This window comes from Lynx rufus, unplaced genomic scaffold (assembly GCF_022079265.1).
Source record: "Lynx rufus isolate CCGP_SWC_20201006 ecotype Redwood Valley unplaced genomic scaffold, mLynRuf1.p SCAF_4, whole genome shotgun sequence".
Taxonomy (NCBI): domain Eukaryota; kingdom Metazoa; phylum Chordata; class Mammalia; order Carnivora; family Felidae; genus Lynx; species Lynx rufus.
In genome coordinates, this window is record NW_025814856.1 from 145,368,369 (window position 1) to 145,386,266 (window position 17,898).

Genomic DNA, 17,898 nt, shown 5'->3' on the forward strand with positions numbered 1-17,898 from the left:
ATGTGGGGGAAAGCATTACTAAGTAAATAATGTAATAGTTTGAGTGAAATCCCATCAGTGCAGAATCTTCATGGGCTGGGTAGGAGTTCACAGGTGCAGTAATAGAAGGAGCGTTCTAGCCACGGGGAGGAGTGTGTACAGAGGCCTGAAACGATGCATCATGTGTGTGGAGCTGGCGTTGGTTTGGCATGACCAGAGCAAAGTAATGAGGGCCAAAATGGTGGAAGGTGAGACCAGTAAGAACCCAGTGGTAAGAAGCTTATACTCTGCTGTGCTGAGGAATTTGGACTTCAGCAGAGAGCAGGGAAGGGTCTCAACAGCAGCAGAAGGGATCAGGTTTGGATTTTCTGGTTAAGTAACCCAAACGCACAGTAACCGTGTGCTTACTATCTACCAAACTCTTCCTGAGTATTTAACTAGAATCAGTTTATTTATTCTTTAGTAAAAATCATTGAAGTAGGCACCATTATTGTGCCCATTCGACCACTTAGGGTCCCACAGCTAGTAAGTAGTTGAGCAAGGCTTGACTCCAGGGGGTCTGGCTCCCCAGCCTGTCTCTGACCATCGTGCTGCACTGCCTGTGATAAGCCTCACTGCAGCATTGTGGAGGGGCCATTAGGGACACTGGTGGCAGGGATACCAGTGAAGGGGACTGTTCCCCAAAGGTAGGACCTGAACTCAAGGAGTGGCAGTGAGGATAAAGAAGAGAGGAAGAATTCAAGCGACATTTATGAAGTAGAATTAGTGTGATCCGGAGATTGAGTGTGAATATATAAGGGAGCCAAGGATGACTCCCGAGCTTCTCGTGCTGCTGACTGGGATAAGAAATGCAGGTGGAGGCACAGGTTTTATAGTGACGATAGTAGATTCAGAATTAGACTCGTTACATTTGAAATTTGTCAGGTTGGAGTTGAATTCTGAAGAGAGGTCCGGACTGGAAATAAAAGTCATGGTGTCCTATAACTCCGAGAGCAGTGAAAAATGGGGGCTGTACAGCTTAAAATGGCTCCCTGGTAAATATCCATATTCAAGGGGCATGTTGTTGGGAAAGAATTCACGAATGAAACTAAGAGCAGGGAGAAGAAGCCACGATTGAGAATCACAGAGGCCTAAAAAAAAAGTTTAAAGTGGAAGAGGGCTTCTTAGCTTGGTTAGATCATTCAAAAGGTCAAAATCGATGACATGTGAGAAGGAATTGTTAAAATTACAGTTGAGAGGTCTTGAGTGACTTAGAAGTCGCAGTTCCATTGCAGTATTGATAGCGGTGAACCATCGCAATGGATGGAGAAGAAAAAGAGAGTTGAGGAAATACTCTGGGTAAGGAGAAATAGGTCGACTGGGTGGGATAGGAGGTCAAGGCAAGGTTTTCTCGGATGGGCAAGATATTCATAGGCAGAGAGGTGGATGGAAGAGGGGATTGGAATGGTGACAGTATGTGAGAGGTGACTGGTAGGTGCCCGAGGAAGCCAAAGAGGGTGTGATCTAGAGTTAGGTTTCTTTTTCTCTGGGGTGGGAAGGAAAGAAGTAATTATGAATGACAACATAGGAGCTTTTTGAAAGCAAGATGCGGGTCCCCATAGAAACCCACAGCAGTTCAGGTAAAGAAGCCGGAGAGCTGGAGTCAGCAAAGCAGAGTGCGCCTGTCCAGAGTGGGCCTCGGGATCAGGGGGACACACAGGTCCTCATAAAGGGGGAAGTGGCATTTTAACTCGACCTGATTGAACAATATTCGATTACTTTCAGACCAGGTCAGACATTTGATAGCCACATGTAGTTATTCCGTGTCAGACATACACTGATTTGCCCTGACAAGAGGCCAACCTTCCTCTCGCCGCTAACTCGGTCCCCACAGGGCTCGGGTACAGCCTAAGGTACTCTGGCTGGGCTTTGGAAAACGCCACCGTGGCTGCCTCCGTGGCCCACGCCAAGGTTTGGGATGAAGAACTGCGTGGGGGCACCTGATGAACAGCAGTCTTGTCTTCGCTGCTCTTCTGGGCTGGCGCTGCTCTTCTCCATGTCAGCCAAGGAGGATGAGAGGAGCTGGGCCATTCGGTGTGCCCCATGGTCTGAAGGAGTTCCAAAGCTTGGCTCGGTCTCAGGAAACCTGTGGGGAAGGGTGCCACTAGGGGTGCCCTGGACAGGGGTGCAGAATGAGGGCTTCCTGATTCAGGGTCATTCCTGCATGAATCTCAGAGAAGAGAGAGTTAAATCTCCTTCCAGCCTTTAGCCCCGGGTTTTCCTGAGAAGATGAACAATCTACTTTCCTCATTGTCTGCACCAAAGGAACAGATTGCGTCAGTTTATAAACTGTGTTACCGCCTGCAAAGGCCTGGAGTCAGCAGGTTTGCATTTCCCGGCAGACTCCGACGATGCTGATCACTTTGGCTGCCGCCTCTCTGCCTCAGGCAGGACCAGGAGCTGCCCCGCCCCCGCCCCACCCCTACTCATCCCACCCCTCATCCCTGAGGTATTCTGGGAGAGGAAGAAGCCCTGAACTTCTAGCTGAGCCATCTTGTTCTGTGCTCAGGCCTTCCATCAATTTCCAGGAGCTTCTTGACCCCTCCGGCCACCGTGCCGACTCGGGCCTGATTTCCAGGCATTCCTAGGGCTTTGGCTTGGGCCAGCACATGGATGTCCGAGGGAGGTTTTCTGGAGAACAGTTGGCACTGTGGGTTGGACTTGAAAGAGTCATCTGATCTGGAGGTGCCGCGGGGTTAGGAGCAGGGGCGCTGATGGGGACCAGAGCGCTGCTTCTCCAGCACAGGGGAGATTTGTACTGCTGCCTGCCTCTCCTCTGCCCACTCCCTGCCGGCAGCTGCCGGTAATGAGACCCAGGAGGCATTTCATGGGCACTGCCTCTCCAGCTCCCAGAGCGTTACATTATTAATTGCAGTGTGGTGATGTTCGTCGTCTCTGAGAGACGTTGCTGTGTCTGCGCGTGCCTGTGAGTGGCGGGCACACGTTGGCTGTGTTAAGCTGCTACTATATTAAGGTGAGGTGTCTCTTCAAGTTCACAGCTCTAGCTGTGGCAGCACGTTACAGCCTTCATGCAGCATCAGTGATGGTGGAAAACCAGCTCTGCGGCGATGCGGCTACCTCTGTGTAACAGGCAAGGAGTCTCCGGTGCAGTCTGGTTGCTCTGGATCACTGCTCACATTCTGGCAGAAAAGTGGTGGGAGGCGTGGGTTCGGAAGAGGCTGGAGCGCCCTTTGTGCCTCTCTGCAAGTTTTCCTGCGGGGCCCGAGGGTTCGCAGGGGGCTTCTCTGCTTGCCCTTCTGTCTCCTCAGCCCCCAGTCGTACTGGTACGCCGCCAGTGCCACCACCCAGCCCCGACTGTCCCCTCAGCTAGCTCACAGCCGAGAGCACCCTAAAACCTTGGTTCTGCTCTCATTTGTGTGTGAGGAGACTGAGCCTGGAGGGGACGTGACCCGCGCCCCCCCCCCCCCCCCCGGCCCAGATCACAGTTCCAGTCAGTCCGGTGCCTTTTCTTTGTTCCTCGGTGCCTTGTCATCCGATCTTCCTTCCTGCCGTGTTCCTAGTTTCAGGCTTTTTCCCATACTTGTTGCTGGTGGCTTTGGGGGTGTTGAAAGCAGGCCTGTGGCCAGACAGCATGTGGGAAGGATAGAGGCTTCTGCCTGTCATTAAGGCCCCTGATGTCACCTCCCCAGAGGCAGCCCTGAGCAGTCTGCTCTCTGCCTTCTAGAGGAACTCGCAGCCTGTATGACCTCCATCGCCGTCACCTGTGCGGGAAGTCTTCATTTCCAAGGACCCCAGGGCAGGGGTGTCCTGTGCCGCTGCTCTTGTCTACCTGGCTTCACCTGTCCTGCCGGAGGCGGCCCACCTCCCCTGGAGGAGAGAGCATCCCCTCGCTGTTTTCCAGGCATTCTGCAGCCTCCCAACCGAAGAGGCTGGCTAAAGAACAGTCCTCTCCCTCACTCAGGCACTGTGCCTAGAGGCGGGGCTGGCACACTTGGGGAGATCGTACCTTTTCTCCATCCTCTTGACACACAAAAAAGGAAGGTGGGTACATAAGCATGGGATCTCCCTGCCCTCCCCCATTGCCAGTCGCCTCTGTGCTGTACCTCCTTTGGCTGCCCTGAGTCACCAGTGGAGCGTGCAGCCCCCTGCTGTGTCTCCTCCTCTGCTCAACACTTCAGAGTTTCTTTGCCCCGAGCGCAGCGCCCCTAGCTGCCTTGTTCAAGTTTGCTTTTCAGTGGAGGCAGCCTCCAGTGTCTTCTCCCTCCCCTGGCCCAAACCTCACCAAGACCCAAAGGAGGCTGCAGGAGGACCTGTGTCTTTTCAGCCTTGCCCCAGACTTGGGACCGCTAGTCATCCGATATGGTTCCTGGAGCAGGAGAGGTAGGACAGCTACATGAACCCCCTGGGCAGTCAGAATTTCCTCTATGGTCTTATGGTGAGCTCTGAAGTGACCAATCTCTCTCTCTCTCTCTCTCTCTCTCTCTCTCTCCCTCCCTCCCCCCTCCCCCCCCATACACATATACTTTACATAAGGTTTCAGAATCTGAAGGCTTAGTGGCTGGGAAGGAGCAGGACAAGTTGAGAAAGAGGAGTAGTATCCATAAGACCCTCAGCCCCTGCGTGGCTTTCACTTCCCTTCCTGTGACCCCGTGCACCGTTCTAACCCTGCACGGCACCCCAGGCCCAGAATGTGCCACACTGCCTGGAGAGAAAGATGACTCAGACCCCACTGCCTGCCTGATGGAGTAGTTCCTAAGAAGCTGGACAGAATCCAAACAAGGGAAAGGAGAGGCAGTGTGGAAGAGGGGAGCAGGACAGGGACCGAGTGTATTTCTGGAGGCCAAGGCACTCCAGCCACTAAGGAAAGAACTATAGGCAATGAAACAAATTCATGGCCCCCACAGCTTCTCTCCTCACTTGTTCTCAGCCACGGAGAGCGAGCCAGAGCCGCTCCAGTTCTCCCCTTTCCTCCTTTCCCTTCTCCCCTTCCTCACGCACCCGCAGCTGGGAAGGGTGAGACCACAGCCCGGCTGGGTGGGCACTGAGGTGTGTGTGCTGCCTGGGCACGGGAGCTCTTCCTCAGTAATTAGGAGACATGCAAATTAACAGCCTGTGCCGTTTGTATTAATTTGGTAAATAAGCCAGAACAATTTCATTAGTGGCACATTAATGTGCTTGGGAGCAGGAGAACGTGTCCCACTGTGAGGCAGCGGGCCCGCCGGCTGCCCCAGCCCACGGACAGGCCGAGTCCAGTGTGTCCAGCTGCTCTCCCGCTGGGTGCGGCTGGCCGGGCCGTGTCCCCTCCCCTTGCCCCTGTGGCAGAGAGAGACGCCCCCCGCCCCCTCGACTGAGCAGAACAGCACCTGGTTATTCAGCTGGGTGTGAGGACAATCACACATTAGCTCTTCCCATCAGCCCACACTTGCCTTCCCTCCACTCTGTATTTTGCATGAGGCCCCCTGGGTGTAAGAAACCCAAACCTTCTAGATGGAGGGAAAGCTAAGGGGATGGAGCTCAGCCCGAGCAGGGCTGCTGCTGGCCCGTATTAGCTGAAGGGAAGAGGAAGCAGTTTTATGTTACTTCCTTGAATGCATAGGATCCGCTTCTCTTTTTACGGACAAGAAAACTGGCTAGGAGAGGAGAGTTTGTGGGACTTCCCAAAAGTCCCCAGCCAGAGCTAGGATTTGAGCCCAAGTCTGTCTGACTCCATGATCCATGCTCTTCCTGCCATCTCATTGCCCGGTCAGTACACCCAGCTCTGGGGAAGACGCAGAGTGGAGAAAAAGCTTTGGTCCCCCTTGGAGCAAACAACCTAGTTGAAGAATAAAGATATTTGGAGAGAAAATAACTGGCCCTACTATGAAGTAAAAAGTTGATGCTGCTGCTGCTGCTGATGATGAAGCACTTATGTGTCCAGTAATCTTCTACATGCTTAGTGTATGTATTAGCTCATTTAATCATAACAAATCCTTTGAGATAGGGAATATTGCAATGCCAGTTTTACAGTAAACAAGGACACAGGGGCGCCTGGGTGGCTCAGTCGGTTAAGCGGCCGACTTCGGCTCAGGTCATGATCTCGCGGTCCGTGAGTTCGAGCCCCGCGTCGGGCTCTGTGCTGACAGCTCAGAGCCTGGAGCCTGTTTCGGATTCTGTGTCTCCCTCTCTCTGACCCTCCCCCGTTCATGCTCTGTCTCTCTCTGTCTCAAAAATAATAAAATAAATGAATAAATAAATAAGTAAACGTTAAAAAAAAAAACAAGGACACAGAAGGTTAAGTGACTTGCCAAAGGTCACGTAGGTGGGAGGTGGATTTGAACTGAGGCAGTCTAGCTCCACAGGCTGCCCTCTTGACCTCTGTGCTGTACACTGCCCTCTAAATGCCAAAGGGAGGGTGAGCCTATAGGTGTCCACAGAGTGGTTCACTTGGGGATGGTTTCGGGAAGCCTTCACAGGAAGGTGGTACTGAAGCTGGAAGAGCTCAGCTCACAGGGTCTGGTTCGGACCAAAGATCCGCACCCGCTCTGTCTGCCTCAAGAGCACGGGGCAAGAGATGCTGGCAGATGGCCAGACCAGCCGGGGTGCCCAGTGAGGCAGCAGCACGGTGTCCTTCGGCGCCTGAGGAGCAGGTCCGACCTCAGGCATCTCGGCCACCCTCTTCCTCGTTCTCACCCAGCTGCTTCCTCAGTGGGATGCAATGGCCCCCCTCATGATCTCTCAGGAGGCCTCCTCCCCTCAGCTCTGTTTTCCTAGGCCTTAGCTTCAATATGAGCATTGAAGAGGGGAATGAAGAGAAGAGCCTCCATCTGTTCCCTGCTGACACCGCCTGTGTCCATGTGGACACGTACTCTGTGATACCCTAAAGGCCGGATCAGCTCACGTGTGTCCACACCGAATGCCCACGCACAAATGAAACACTCCAGCAGCCCACGGTCATCACCCAAGTCTTGAACTCCTGTTGTCACATGGCCATTGTAGGAGGCCTCCCAAGGGAAGCTGTTGAGTCCAAATCTCTCCCTGAAACACTCCACAAGATGCTGAAGAGACAAGTAGCAATATTGTATAGCACTTTCCGGTTTACACAACACTTGATTATAATAGCCAGAAAGAAACCGGAAGAGATTTCCTGTGTATTTGACATGAGTGAGCCTCCCCTAACTCCTGTCTTCAGTTTGAAAGAAACTTGTAGGAAATAGCTCTCCGTATACCTCTAGATAGTCAATCCTCATTCTGTGTGATTCCGTGTTAGCAAATTCACTTGCTAAAATTTACTTGTAACCCAAAATCAGTGCTCGTGGGACTTTTTTTTTTTTAATTTTTTAATGTTTTATTTATTTTTGAGAGAGAAACAGAGCGCAAGTGGGGGAGGGGCAGAGAAAGAGGGAGACAGAATCTGAAGCAGGTTCCAGGCTCCGAGCTGTCAGCACAGAGCCCGACGCGGGGCTTGAACTCACGAACTGTGAGATCGTGACCTGAGCCAAAGTCGGATGCTCAACCGACTGAGCCACCCAGGTGCCCCATGGGACTTTTTTGATCATTTGTGGATGTGCACTGTAGTGAAAATTTCAAGTCTGCTGGTGAGCACATCTCCCACCTGAGGCTGAAAAAGGTGCTGCACAGCCTTCTTATTCACCTGTCACACCACACACAAGTGGTCCTGCATTTTTCCTTTTTGTGTGTGTGCTTTCTCTTGGTGATTTTGTAGTTTAAAATGGCCTCCAAGCAGAGTGCTGAAGTGCTGTCTAGTGTTCCTAAGTGCAAGAAGACTGTGATATGCCTTAAGGAGAAAATACACGTGTTAGATAAGCTTTATTCAGGCATGAGTGATAGTGCTATTGGCTGTGGTTTCAATGTTAATGAATCATCAGTATATATTAAATAAGGTGTCTTTAAACAGAAACATGCACAGAAGAAGGTTATGTATTGGTAAGTTGATAAAAATGTGATGAGAGTCCTGCAGGAATCTAATCTTGTGTTTCCCCTGAGAGCAATGGTTCAGGATTCACTAATTCAGTGTTCATGGTGCCTTTATAGAACATAAGTACCACAAACACTGAGAATCAGCTGTATCTGTATATCTCCATATGTATGTGTGGTTTATATGTACTTTTTAACTAAGAGAAAGTATCAAAAACCTGAGTCTTAAAGTTGATCAGAAAAATAGAGCATATACAGACATTGGTCCATGAAATGTTATAGTCAGGCTACAAATTCCTGGCAATCGATCTGAGAGAAACATGATGAACAGTGAACACTTATACCAACCTAGGACCACCATGGTTAACCCTGTGCTTGCTCCCCGTGGAACTCTCCCAGGACTAGAGAAGGGTTAAGACTTTGGTCTTCCGATTGAATTCTTTGTGCCCAGAAGGATAGGTACGGCACAGGGCTTGGCTAGAGAGGTCACAAGTCAAGATACTTGGGAGTAGCCCCATCCCTCCACTGATCCCAGCCCACCTGCCCCTGAATGCCCTTGGTTGCAGCAGCCATAATGAAAGGGGAAGCAGAGACCCACAGGCTACAGTTTTATCTCCCTCTGTAACCCAAGATGGATTCGGTGAGAGGACAGTGCCCAAGGCTAGAGATTTCTTTCCTCTGTGCCTGGCTGGGCCCAGGGACTTGTCAAGCCCAAGTTAGCATATTGATTGCAGGCAGGGAGAGGCTGGTAAGTGTGAAGTCAGCCAACAGGGTTGGTAGTGTTGACCCCAGGCGTGGCTCCCAATCACTGTGTCTGTTGCTAGTGTGAGCCCTTGAGAGGCCATGGTCTGGTTTGCAGCATCAGAGGTGAGGTGTGAATTTGGGGTTTGCTATGTGGAGTGAGGTCTAAGTGTGGGCACCTTATAGGATGAGAAGGATTGTACCTGCCTGGGTATTTCATCAACCCGTCTCTGGGGTTCTTGCCTCCATTCTAGCAATCGGGTGCCAAGAGGAATTATGCCAGGGAGCATCAAGCTTCTTGTCACCACCACACTGGCCCACCACAGGCTTCTCAGAACTGGAAAGAGGCCGTGTGCTCAAGCAGGGCAGCTGTCCTCAGTTTTAGGAAAACGACACTTGGCTACTAACATGGCAAAAGACCAGAGGTCCAGGAATAGGGGACCTACCTACCCACCTACAGAGTCAGCTTGGAATGGATCTATATAGTATCTTTTTTTTTTTTTTTTCCTAGCTCTAATAAACTCTTCATATCTGCTTCTGGGCCAGACCCCAACCTCAGGCATCATTGAACTTGCATTTCCACTTGAAGGGTTAACCGTAAGCCTTAAGTAGGAAGAGGGTGTTCAAGAAAAGGGAAAAGCCAGGGTCCTGCCTTCCTGGTCCTACCCCTTCTTCTCCCCATTGCCTTCTGTCTGCATGCCCAAGTCACCTCTGTCTACTTACAGGGTGCCATGTCCCCCACATCTCTCCCTGCTCTCTTCCCTCTCCTTCCCTCCGCTCTCCTCTCTAACCCTCTGCCCTGGGCTGCTGCTGCTGCTGGCTCCAGCCCAGGCTTCAAAGAATTCCCAGGTATTTAGACATTCATTTTATTGCTTAATCGAGCTTGAAGCTGTTTAAATTAATACAAGTTTTCATATTTGGCAGCAAAGACTTTTACAAGCCCCTTTTAGCAGAGAAAGGAGGAGGTTGGGAGAGAATCAAAGAAGAAATTCACCCTGGGCCATTGCCTTCATGAGGTGGAAGCAGATCAGCTACCACAAGGGCCAAGGCATCAAGGCCACCCTCTTGGAGGAGCAGAGTCAGTACTGGGGTTCGGGGTCTTGGGGAGGCCCTCAGTGGAGGAGGCTCAGATGCCCCCGGGCCCTGCAGGGATCCCTGAGGGTTCTGAGGTTCCGCCACAGCATAAGGCCCCAAAGACTGGCCTGATGGTAGTGACTACACCCTACTCGTCGCTCCCTGTCAGGAGCAGCCCCCTGCTGTGGTCACCCCACAAATGCCCTCGTGTGTTAGTAAACTTCCTGTTCGCATCCTTCTGCCCACCTGCCCCCTTCCCTCCTCTCCTCGCCTGGCTCTCATCCAGCCATTTTCATCACCTCTGTTAAGCATTAATTCCTTCAGCTGTACACCCCTCTCCCCAGGGATTGTCTTGCTTCCCCAGGGCCTGCCTGTCTTCCTAGAAGAGCCGGGGGTGGGTGGGCGCTAAAGAAGAGTGGGATGTTCCCGGAGCTATGTCTGCTGCTTGTCTCACTCCCGATCCCCAGGCTGCACTCACACGCACACAGCTAACGCAGACTCCCTTGCTTAAGCTAAGGGGAGCCGAGTTTACCCTAGGAGCTGTCTGCCAAAAGCTCTGAGAAGAAGGGAGTTTTGAAGTTGCTTGGTCAGTGACGTATCTGTAAGGATGATTCTGGGGTGTGAGAGGCTAGAACGCGTAGGTCCCACTCACAACTGAAGCGAAGGGTTCTAAGAGGGTCAGCAGTGCTGGAGCTCCAGTGAGCTCTTGCTCTTGTGCCTGATGCGCTCCTGTCCTGTGGTGTGAACGCCCCGGCAGCTGGCCAGGGCCTCCCCCTGCAGGCTGACACCCCCTTTCTCTGTTCCCCAGGTAGAGGTGGAGGTGGAGAGCATGGACAAGGCCGGCAACTTCATCGGCTGGCTGCACATCGATGGCGCCAACCTGTCCGTCTTGCTGGTGGAGCACTCACTCTCCAAGGTCCACTTCACCGCTGAGCGCAGCTCCTACTACAAATCCCTGCTGTCTGCTGAGGAGGCCGCCAAGCAGAAGAAAGAAAAGGTACGGGTGTGGAATCGGGCCTGGCCGGGGAGGAGGTGGGCGCCACCCAGAGCTCAGACTTCCCGCCTTCCCGCCCCTCCCAACACCACTGCCTCCACACAACAGAGAGAGCGGTTATCCCCCCCCGAGGGACCCCGCTTGGTGTTGGTCTCAGACCCCACGTCAGGAGCCACACGTGACCGAGGGAGAGGCTGCCAGCTTAGGCTTCGTCAACCACAGGCCTCCTCTGGTGGACCTGGTGGAGGAGAACGCTGTCTGGAAGGTGACCTTGGAGCCATGAGAGGAGTGCCTGGGAGAGCCCCTTGTGAGCAGGAGACTGGGGAGTCCTCCCTTCGCCAGCCCCGACCCTTCTTTGCTGCCCTCGGAGCAGCTGGGCGACCCGCAGCCCACTTCTGAATTTCCTTCGCATCGCCCTGCAGGGAAGCCCATTTTGGAAGCTACCCCAGGAGATGCATAAAGCTGTTAGGACAGCAGATTTATAGCCCATCAGTCTCTGCAGACACTGCATTGAAGAGACAAGGGGGGTGGGTCGGAAAGCAGCTTTTGGAAACAAATGGGCGATTAAGGAACCCAGTGGTTTGGTGGTGGGAGCTGGGCTTGGCACCCCCTGACTCAGCCTGTCGCCACTGACTTATAGTCCAGCCCTGATAATGGGGATAAATCAGCCGGCCACCAATTTGTCAGGGCTTCTCTGAGCTTGAGGAGGATTTCATGGGACAGCCGTGCTGAGCCATAAATTTGTTCCAGGAATAAACGTTTCCTTCCCCATGGGGCAGCCATCTGGCTTGCAACTCGCCTCCCAAAGTCAAGGCCCAGACACCTGCCAAAAGGAGTAGGGGGCATCAGGGCCCAGAGGCCCCTCATTCTCTTCCAGCCCAGAGCAGCCACCTCCTCACTGGGTCCTTCCCAGCTGTCTTCCTTCAGGCACTGGCCCAGGGACTCCTGCCTAGATCTCTCTGTCTTTTCTTCCCGTCCCCTGGGGATTGGGACAGGTGACCAACCCTAATGAGAGTGGAAGAACTGTAGGGAGTGGTGACCCACAAATCTTGGGACAGGTGAGAGGGACTGTCCATGTCTTGGAGGAATAGGCCACCATGAGGCCTCTGAGGACACTTCCACCCTTCCTTGTCCCAGTTCTGCTCACAGTAAACCCCGTCTTCCTAGAGTGATGGGGAAGCAGGCAACCTTAGCCCCTACTGCAAAGGAGCTTCCTCTTGGCTTTCCCGTTAGTGAGAGCTGAACTTAAGACTGCCAGCCCCGTGTCCTGTGCCTACTGAAGGGAAAGGCTGAGACGTGGTGCTGGGGCCTTGTGTGCAAAGGGCTGAACCTCCACCAAAGAATTAGCAGCAGGGGGTCAGCGTGGCAAGCACCGGCCTCTAAAGCCCAGATTCTGAAAGCGTCTCTGCCCCCAGGCCCTGCTCCCTTAGTCACTCAGCACACGAGCCTCTTCGGGTCTGAGTGACCCTCTGTTCTCTGAGATTAGAGACCCCAAAGGGACCCAAGAGAAGACAGAGGGGAATCTGGCCTGAGGTGGAGGAATGGGTACCTTGCTGGGTGTTGTACTGGGCACCACTATTTCCTACGCAGTGGATTTGTCTGAAAGAGCCCAGGTCATCATTTCACTCTTGCCACATGATGATGTTGAGGAGTAATTACCAGTGATTAATTACTTCCACAGGCTGCGTGGTTTTGTTCCAGTCCAATTAAAATGCAGTGCGCTACTCAGTACAAGGGCCTGCCTGCCTGCTGGGTCCCTGTCCCACACATCCCATCCTCTTCGGGGGTCGTGGCAGAACCTAGTATGCCTTGCCTCTTCCGGTGGGGTTGGTTCCCAGGAGCGGTGTGTGTGTGTGTGTGTGTGTGTGTGTGTGTGTGTGTGTGTGTGGAGCACTGCAGCCCCCTCAGAGTTGGCTGGACTCGGATGAGAGAATTTGGTAGTCGCTGCATATCTGAGGTATTCCCAGGATGGAGGCAAGGATCTCCAACCTTGCCTCCCTTGTGACCCCATGAGGGCTGCCTTAGCTGTCCGGAGACAGGCACATGTGGCTAAGGGATCATGGTGGTACCTGTGAGCTAACCAAGGAAAGGTAATGCTGAGAGATTTTGTGAGACTAAGAGCATGCAGAAGTCTTTGGGGAATGTGATTATGTGCGTGCACATTTGTTAGCGGGTCTGAGGGAACCTGGCAATGCTAGCTTCCCTTCCATGAGAACTTAGCTGCCTCCCTGCTGGGCCTGATTCCTCCCTGTGCCCTGCAGACTTCTCTCCTCATGAAGATGCTGGTTGGGCCCTCCTCTTCCTCTACAGGAAGCTAATGCCAGGTTACCCCCTCCTCCTCCAGGAATCCTGGGTGGGTCTGTGGACCAAAGAGGGAAACACAGATGGCAGGCACCAGAACTGCCCTCCCTCCCCGGCCCCCCCTTCTGCCCCAGCAGAGCCCTGGACAGGGCTGGGTTGGCCATTGATCGCCTTTTATTGAGCTTGTCTTCCCCACTGAGATCTTGAAGGCCTCCACAACCCTGGCCCCGAGCCAGCCCCACCCTTGGAGCCTATTGAGCGGAGATATTAAATAGGATTTAGAAAGGAAGGCCTCCAGCCAGTGGAGCCTCAGTTCACATCCCCCGTCTCCTGCCAGAAAGAGGATCTGGGACTCCCTGGGGAGGATGTACAGGAAAGAGGGAGGGCCAGGGACGGGTGAGGACAGGAGGAGAGAGCCTATGCCCCTGACCTGGCCCCACAACGTAGACAGGAACTGGCATGACAGAGCAGCAATAGAACAGAGAAGGGAGGAAGGAGCCGCCTCCCTTGCCCATTCCCCCACCTAGGTCTAAGGCCAGGGTCACGGAGGGGTTACCAAGGGGCCCCACCTCAGGACACAGTGCCATCCTGGCCCCCAGCCTGACCACAAACCCTACCACGAATCAGAGGAGCTGGGAAAGGACTTTCCACATTAATGCAGTCCGGAGGTTTTCCCAGAGCAAAGCAGAGCCCTCTTGGGTGGGTCTCCCAGCATGCCTAGGCCCTGCTGCTTAGACCCAGTTCAGGCTTGCCTGCACCAAAGGCCAAGAGCATTCCCAGCTTCAGCGTCCCATCCTCTGGTCGGCATCTTGGCCACGCAGGTCCTTCCCCAGCTCTTCCATCTGCCCAGAGCCTGGAGGGAGAGCCATAAGGCACTGATTCTGTGCACACACAATTACTGTTCTCTCTGGAAGGGGTCTTTGGGTCTTCTTTGTCATCGCCCCGTGGGTCCAGGATGAGGAGCATCCCTCCTGGGAATTCCCCAAAACAGGCTCCTTGGCAGGGATCTGAACTGTGAGAGGGCTAGGGATGGCTGTAGGGAAGTGGCACCCATCTGGCAGGTGCCCGCCAGTGTGTCTGTCCCCTCTGCCCCAGTTTGCAGAAAGGCAACATAAGCCATTATGGGCAAAACGTCCCCTTGTTCTAAGGGTGGGCCAAGCTCTCAGCTGTCTCCTTCCCACCAAGAAGCCACCTAGCCGGGCTACGTTTACCGGCTTGCTGGTGGCTAGGTCCCAGGGAACAGATGGTCACCTCCATCTCCTGAGGGAAACCTGCAGGGCTCCACTATTCAAGGGGCCAAGCCAGCTCCCTCTTAGAAATGGAGTTCCTTTATCTGAGGAGCAGCTCCCCCTGTCCTACCCTTTGGCAATCTCATGCTTCTGGTGTCTTTTCACCTTGGCAGGCAGCGGGGGGGTACACCCTGCTGTGCCCCTCCTACCAGTGAGCTGTGGGACCTTGTCACTGGACTGGCCCCACTGCCACACTCCTTGTGGGAGCAAGAGGCCTGCAGGCCGTCCCTGAGGCTTTTGTTTGCATCATCCGTGACCTCCAGCTTGCTGCCCACCTGAACCTGCCTGCAGAGGAGCTCCACCCTTCTCCCCAAGGAGGAAACCTGATGCTGTCGCCCAAGGCGCATTTACTTGAGGAGTCATTAGCAGTTCCTGCTCCCCCGCTGTCAGTCTGTTCCCAATTCATCACCAGCGCTGAGGAGACTCCTTCCCCACAGCCCCCACAGCCGAGGGAAGCAGGGCAGGGTTAGGATGGAGCCCAGAACGGCTCTGAGCCTCAGGCCCTCTCCAGGCCAAGGTCTGAGACGTGCTGGCTGCACCTGGGAGGGAGCCAGAAGAGCGAGGTAGATGGGAGAAGGGCCCACTGCCTGGGGGTGGGGCAGAAGGAAGGCTGAGGGGTTGGAGGGAGGGTAGGTACTGGCTGGTGGGGGGAGGCGGCACTTGGCTTCAGCTCAGTTGAGGCAGTGCTGACAGTCCTGTGTCTCAGTGAGAGTCCCGTCCGTCCTCGGGCTGCAGAGGTCCCAGAGAGGCTAGGACTGACTCAGTCGTCACCCCCCTGGGGAACTTTCCCCTAGCAGGGCCCAGAGAGAAAGTCTACCTCAACAGGATGTGGGCCTTGGAACGGGAAGTAACCGTGGGTGGTCCCCCAGAGTGCTCCCAGCAGTCTGTGCCGTGGCCTCCAATGGGAGAGGCCCTTTCACAGGGAAGTCCGAAGGCTAGAGACGCCCTTGGGCCAGGAGTCTCTGATCTGACTGAGTTGAAGTCCTGCTCTCTGCCTCCTTTCCCGTGGCCACCAGTCCTCGGCACGTGGAGAGCAGAGGTGTCCAGACGCCAGGGATTAAGGGGGCAGCTGCGCTGGGACTGGTGCTGGGAGAGAGTGAGAGGGGAGACCTGTTTGGGTTAGAGTCTGACCTCAGATGGCAGAAGGCAAGGGCACTACTGCGTGTGGCTGGCCGAGGTTTGGGCCCGGGTGACGTCTCTCCCATCCCCCTCGGCCATTCCCTGGCAGCCTCCCTCGGGCTCAGCCCCTGTTGCTCATTCCAGTTCTCAGGGCCCTGGTCCTCGGTGTCCCCTTCCAGTGGAAGAGTGCTCACACCGCATGAAAGGCAGGAGCGTAGCCTCTGCAGGTGGGACCCCAGAAGGTTCAGTAATTCAGACATCCCTGTCCTTGGGCTGCTTCCTCGTGCCATCCAGGGATCCGCAGGTCAGCTGAGTGATTCTGCGGTCATGTGGCACAGCCCACAGGTTCCAGGGGCCTCTTCCCTCTTGCAAGGAAGAAAAGGAGATGCGGGAGGTCTGTGGCTTGACTGAAGTCAAACAGCAAATTGAAGGACAAGAGCCCACATCTCCCACCTACAACCTTTCCCTCTGTCTCTAGAGGCCCGGTCAATGCCAAAATGTCCCCTTGAGGACCTTGAAGCTTGAAGATCTCTGGCACCTGGGTGTCCAGGTCCAGATCCTGGTCCTGCTGCTTCTAGCAAGCCTGGGTGCCTCTGGTCCCTCCTTTATAAAACAGGGTAATGTTAATACTTACTCAAAGGGTTGTCGTACGGATTAAAGGAATTAATACTTGGAGGATGTTTAGAATGGCGCCTGGCACCTAGTAAGTATGTATGTTTTGGCTAATACTTTTATTACCCCCTGTTCTTGTGTGACTGTGGGACTCCGTGTGTGGTCCAGTCCCTCACCCCCTTCTTGCTGCTCAACTGGACAGCCCCGCCCTCTCCTGCTCTGACAGGCTTCACTACCGGGATAATCTCCTGGCCGCGGGATCGGACTTGATGCCCCGTCACATCGAATCAGCTTCTGAGCCGCTACAGCCCTGACAGTGCAGGGCCAGGGGAGGAGGAGAAAGGCGAGGGTGGAGGGGAGTGGCCCAGCTTCTGAGCTGGGGTCAGAGCAACCTGCTTGAGGTGAGGACACAGAAGTGGCTGAGGCAAGGCATTCCTGAACAGTGACAAGCCCTCCCCTCCGTGGCCCGGGGCTGTCACTTGGAGAGCTTCCAGAGTGCCATGGCCCTGGGCGGTGCGAAGGCCTCAAGAGTTCAGAGTGACCCCTACTGAGTGATGTCAGAGAGGGAAGTGGGGTCCCAGAACCACTGCGACACCAAGGTTCTCACGCTCTGGTTTGCATGAGGATTGCCTGGGAGTCTGCTTTGGTTTGCTTCACTTTCTCTGGGTGCAGTTACAACAGACCCTAACTTGACATACCTGCGTCGGGACCCAGGGACCAGCATTTTTAATAAGCGCCCCAGTTGCTTCTGACACCTGCCAGAATTTGAGAGCTGATCAATCAGAAGAATTTCAGAGTACTCTCCTTACCCACTCAGACATACGAGAGGTCTAGGGGCTCAGGCCAGCGTGACGTGAGTGCCCTGTGATGACCTCCGCACTCCTTCACCCCAGGGGTGACCCCACTTGCCCAAAGACCTTTTCCTGCGTTTTTTCTGGCTTCACTTCTAAACCTCCCACCCCCCACCCTTTGCTGCCCGCACATGCAGGTCTGGGCCCACTATGAGGAGCAGCCCGTGGAGGAGGTAGCGCCCGTGCTAGAGGAGAAGGAGCGCTCGGCCAGCTACAAGCCCGTGTTTGTGACGGAGATCACTGACGACCTGCATTTCTACGTGCAGGATGTGGAGACCGGTGAGTATGCTACCTCCAGAACCCACTCTGCTCAGTGGGAGGGAGGCGCACAGCCCACACGTTCCGGGGACCTCTCCCAGTCTGTGGCTGCTCCCCATCCCCCGGGCCCCGTGCGCTGCTCTGGGGCTCATTACATGCACTGCCAGTGAGCCCTGGCATGGGCAAGGCCAAGCAGGTCCTCTGAGGGAGGGCTGGTGAGGTAGCCTGTCTTGTCTAGGTGGTATTTGGAGATGCTCGGGAAATTGTTTTGCTCTCGGACACTCCTGGCTGGGCTGGGCGTGGGGATTTGTAGCCCTCGGAGTGTATCAGGAAGCAAAGAACAGATTGTCTCTATGTGTGGTCAGGAAGCACAAACCAGCTTCACTTGGCCCTCCTCCCCCTCAGCTTCCTTGGGAAGGCAGCAGGAGGAGAGGAGCCTGGGCTTTTTTTCTCTGGGGCTTCTCCTTCTCTAGAGGTTACCATAGCCCTGAGTGGTAGTCAGTTGCCATGGAAACAGGCGGCGCTCTAGGGAAGTCATCCCCGGGCAATCTTTCTGAAGGACCCTCTCTCTCCATCCTCCTTCCTCCTGCCTTCAAGTGATGTACACTGTGGCCAGGGCCTTCTCTGCAGAGACCTCAGGCTTCTGGAGCAGAGAGGACGGTACAGGTCACTCTCACGGTGGTGGCCCTGTGACCCCTCTAGATGGACTTCCTACCCCCACTGCATTTGCTCTGTCTACCCTGACCTCCCTCCTCTCATTGACACC

General features: G+C 54.4%; 1 protein-coding gene across 1 annotated transcript in view; it reads left to right on the forward strand.

The window, feature by feature from the left end:
* Positions 1–17,898, forward strand: part of SND1 (staphylococcal nuclease and tudor domain containing 1) — a 424,279-nt gene that overhangs the window by 397,428 nt on the left and 8,953 nt on the right. Inside the window, exons 17-18 of the mRNA XM_047094810.1 lie at positions 10,517–10,705; positions 17,012–17,153. Of these exons, the coding sequence (XP_046950766.1) occupies positions 10,517–10,705; positions 17,012–17,153 (331 nt within the window). The remainder of the gene's footprint in view (positions 1–10,516; positions 10,706–17,011; positions 17,154–17,898) is intronic.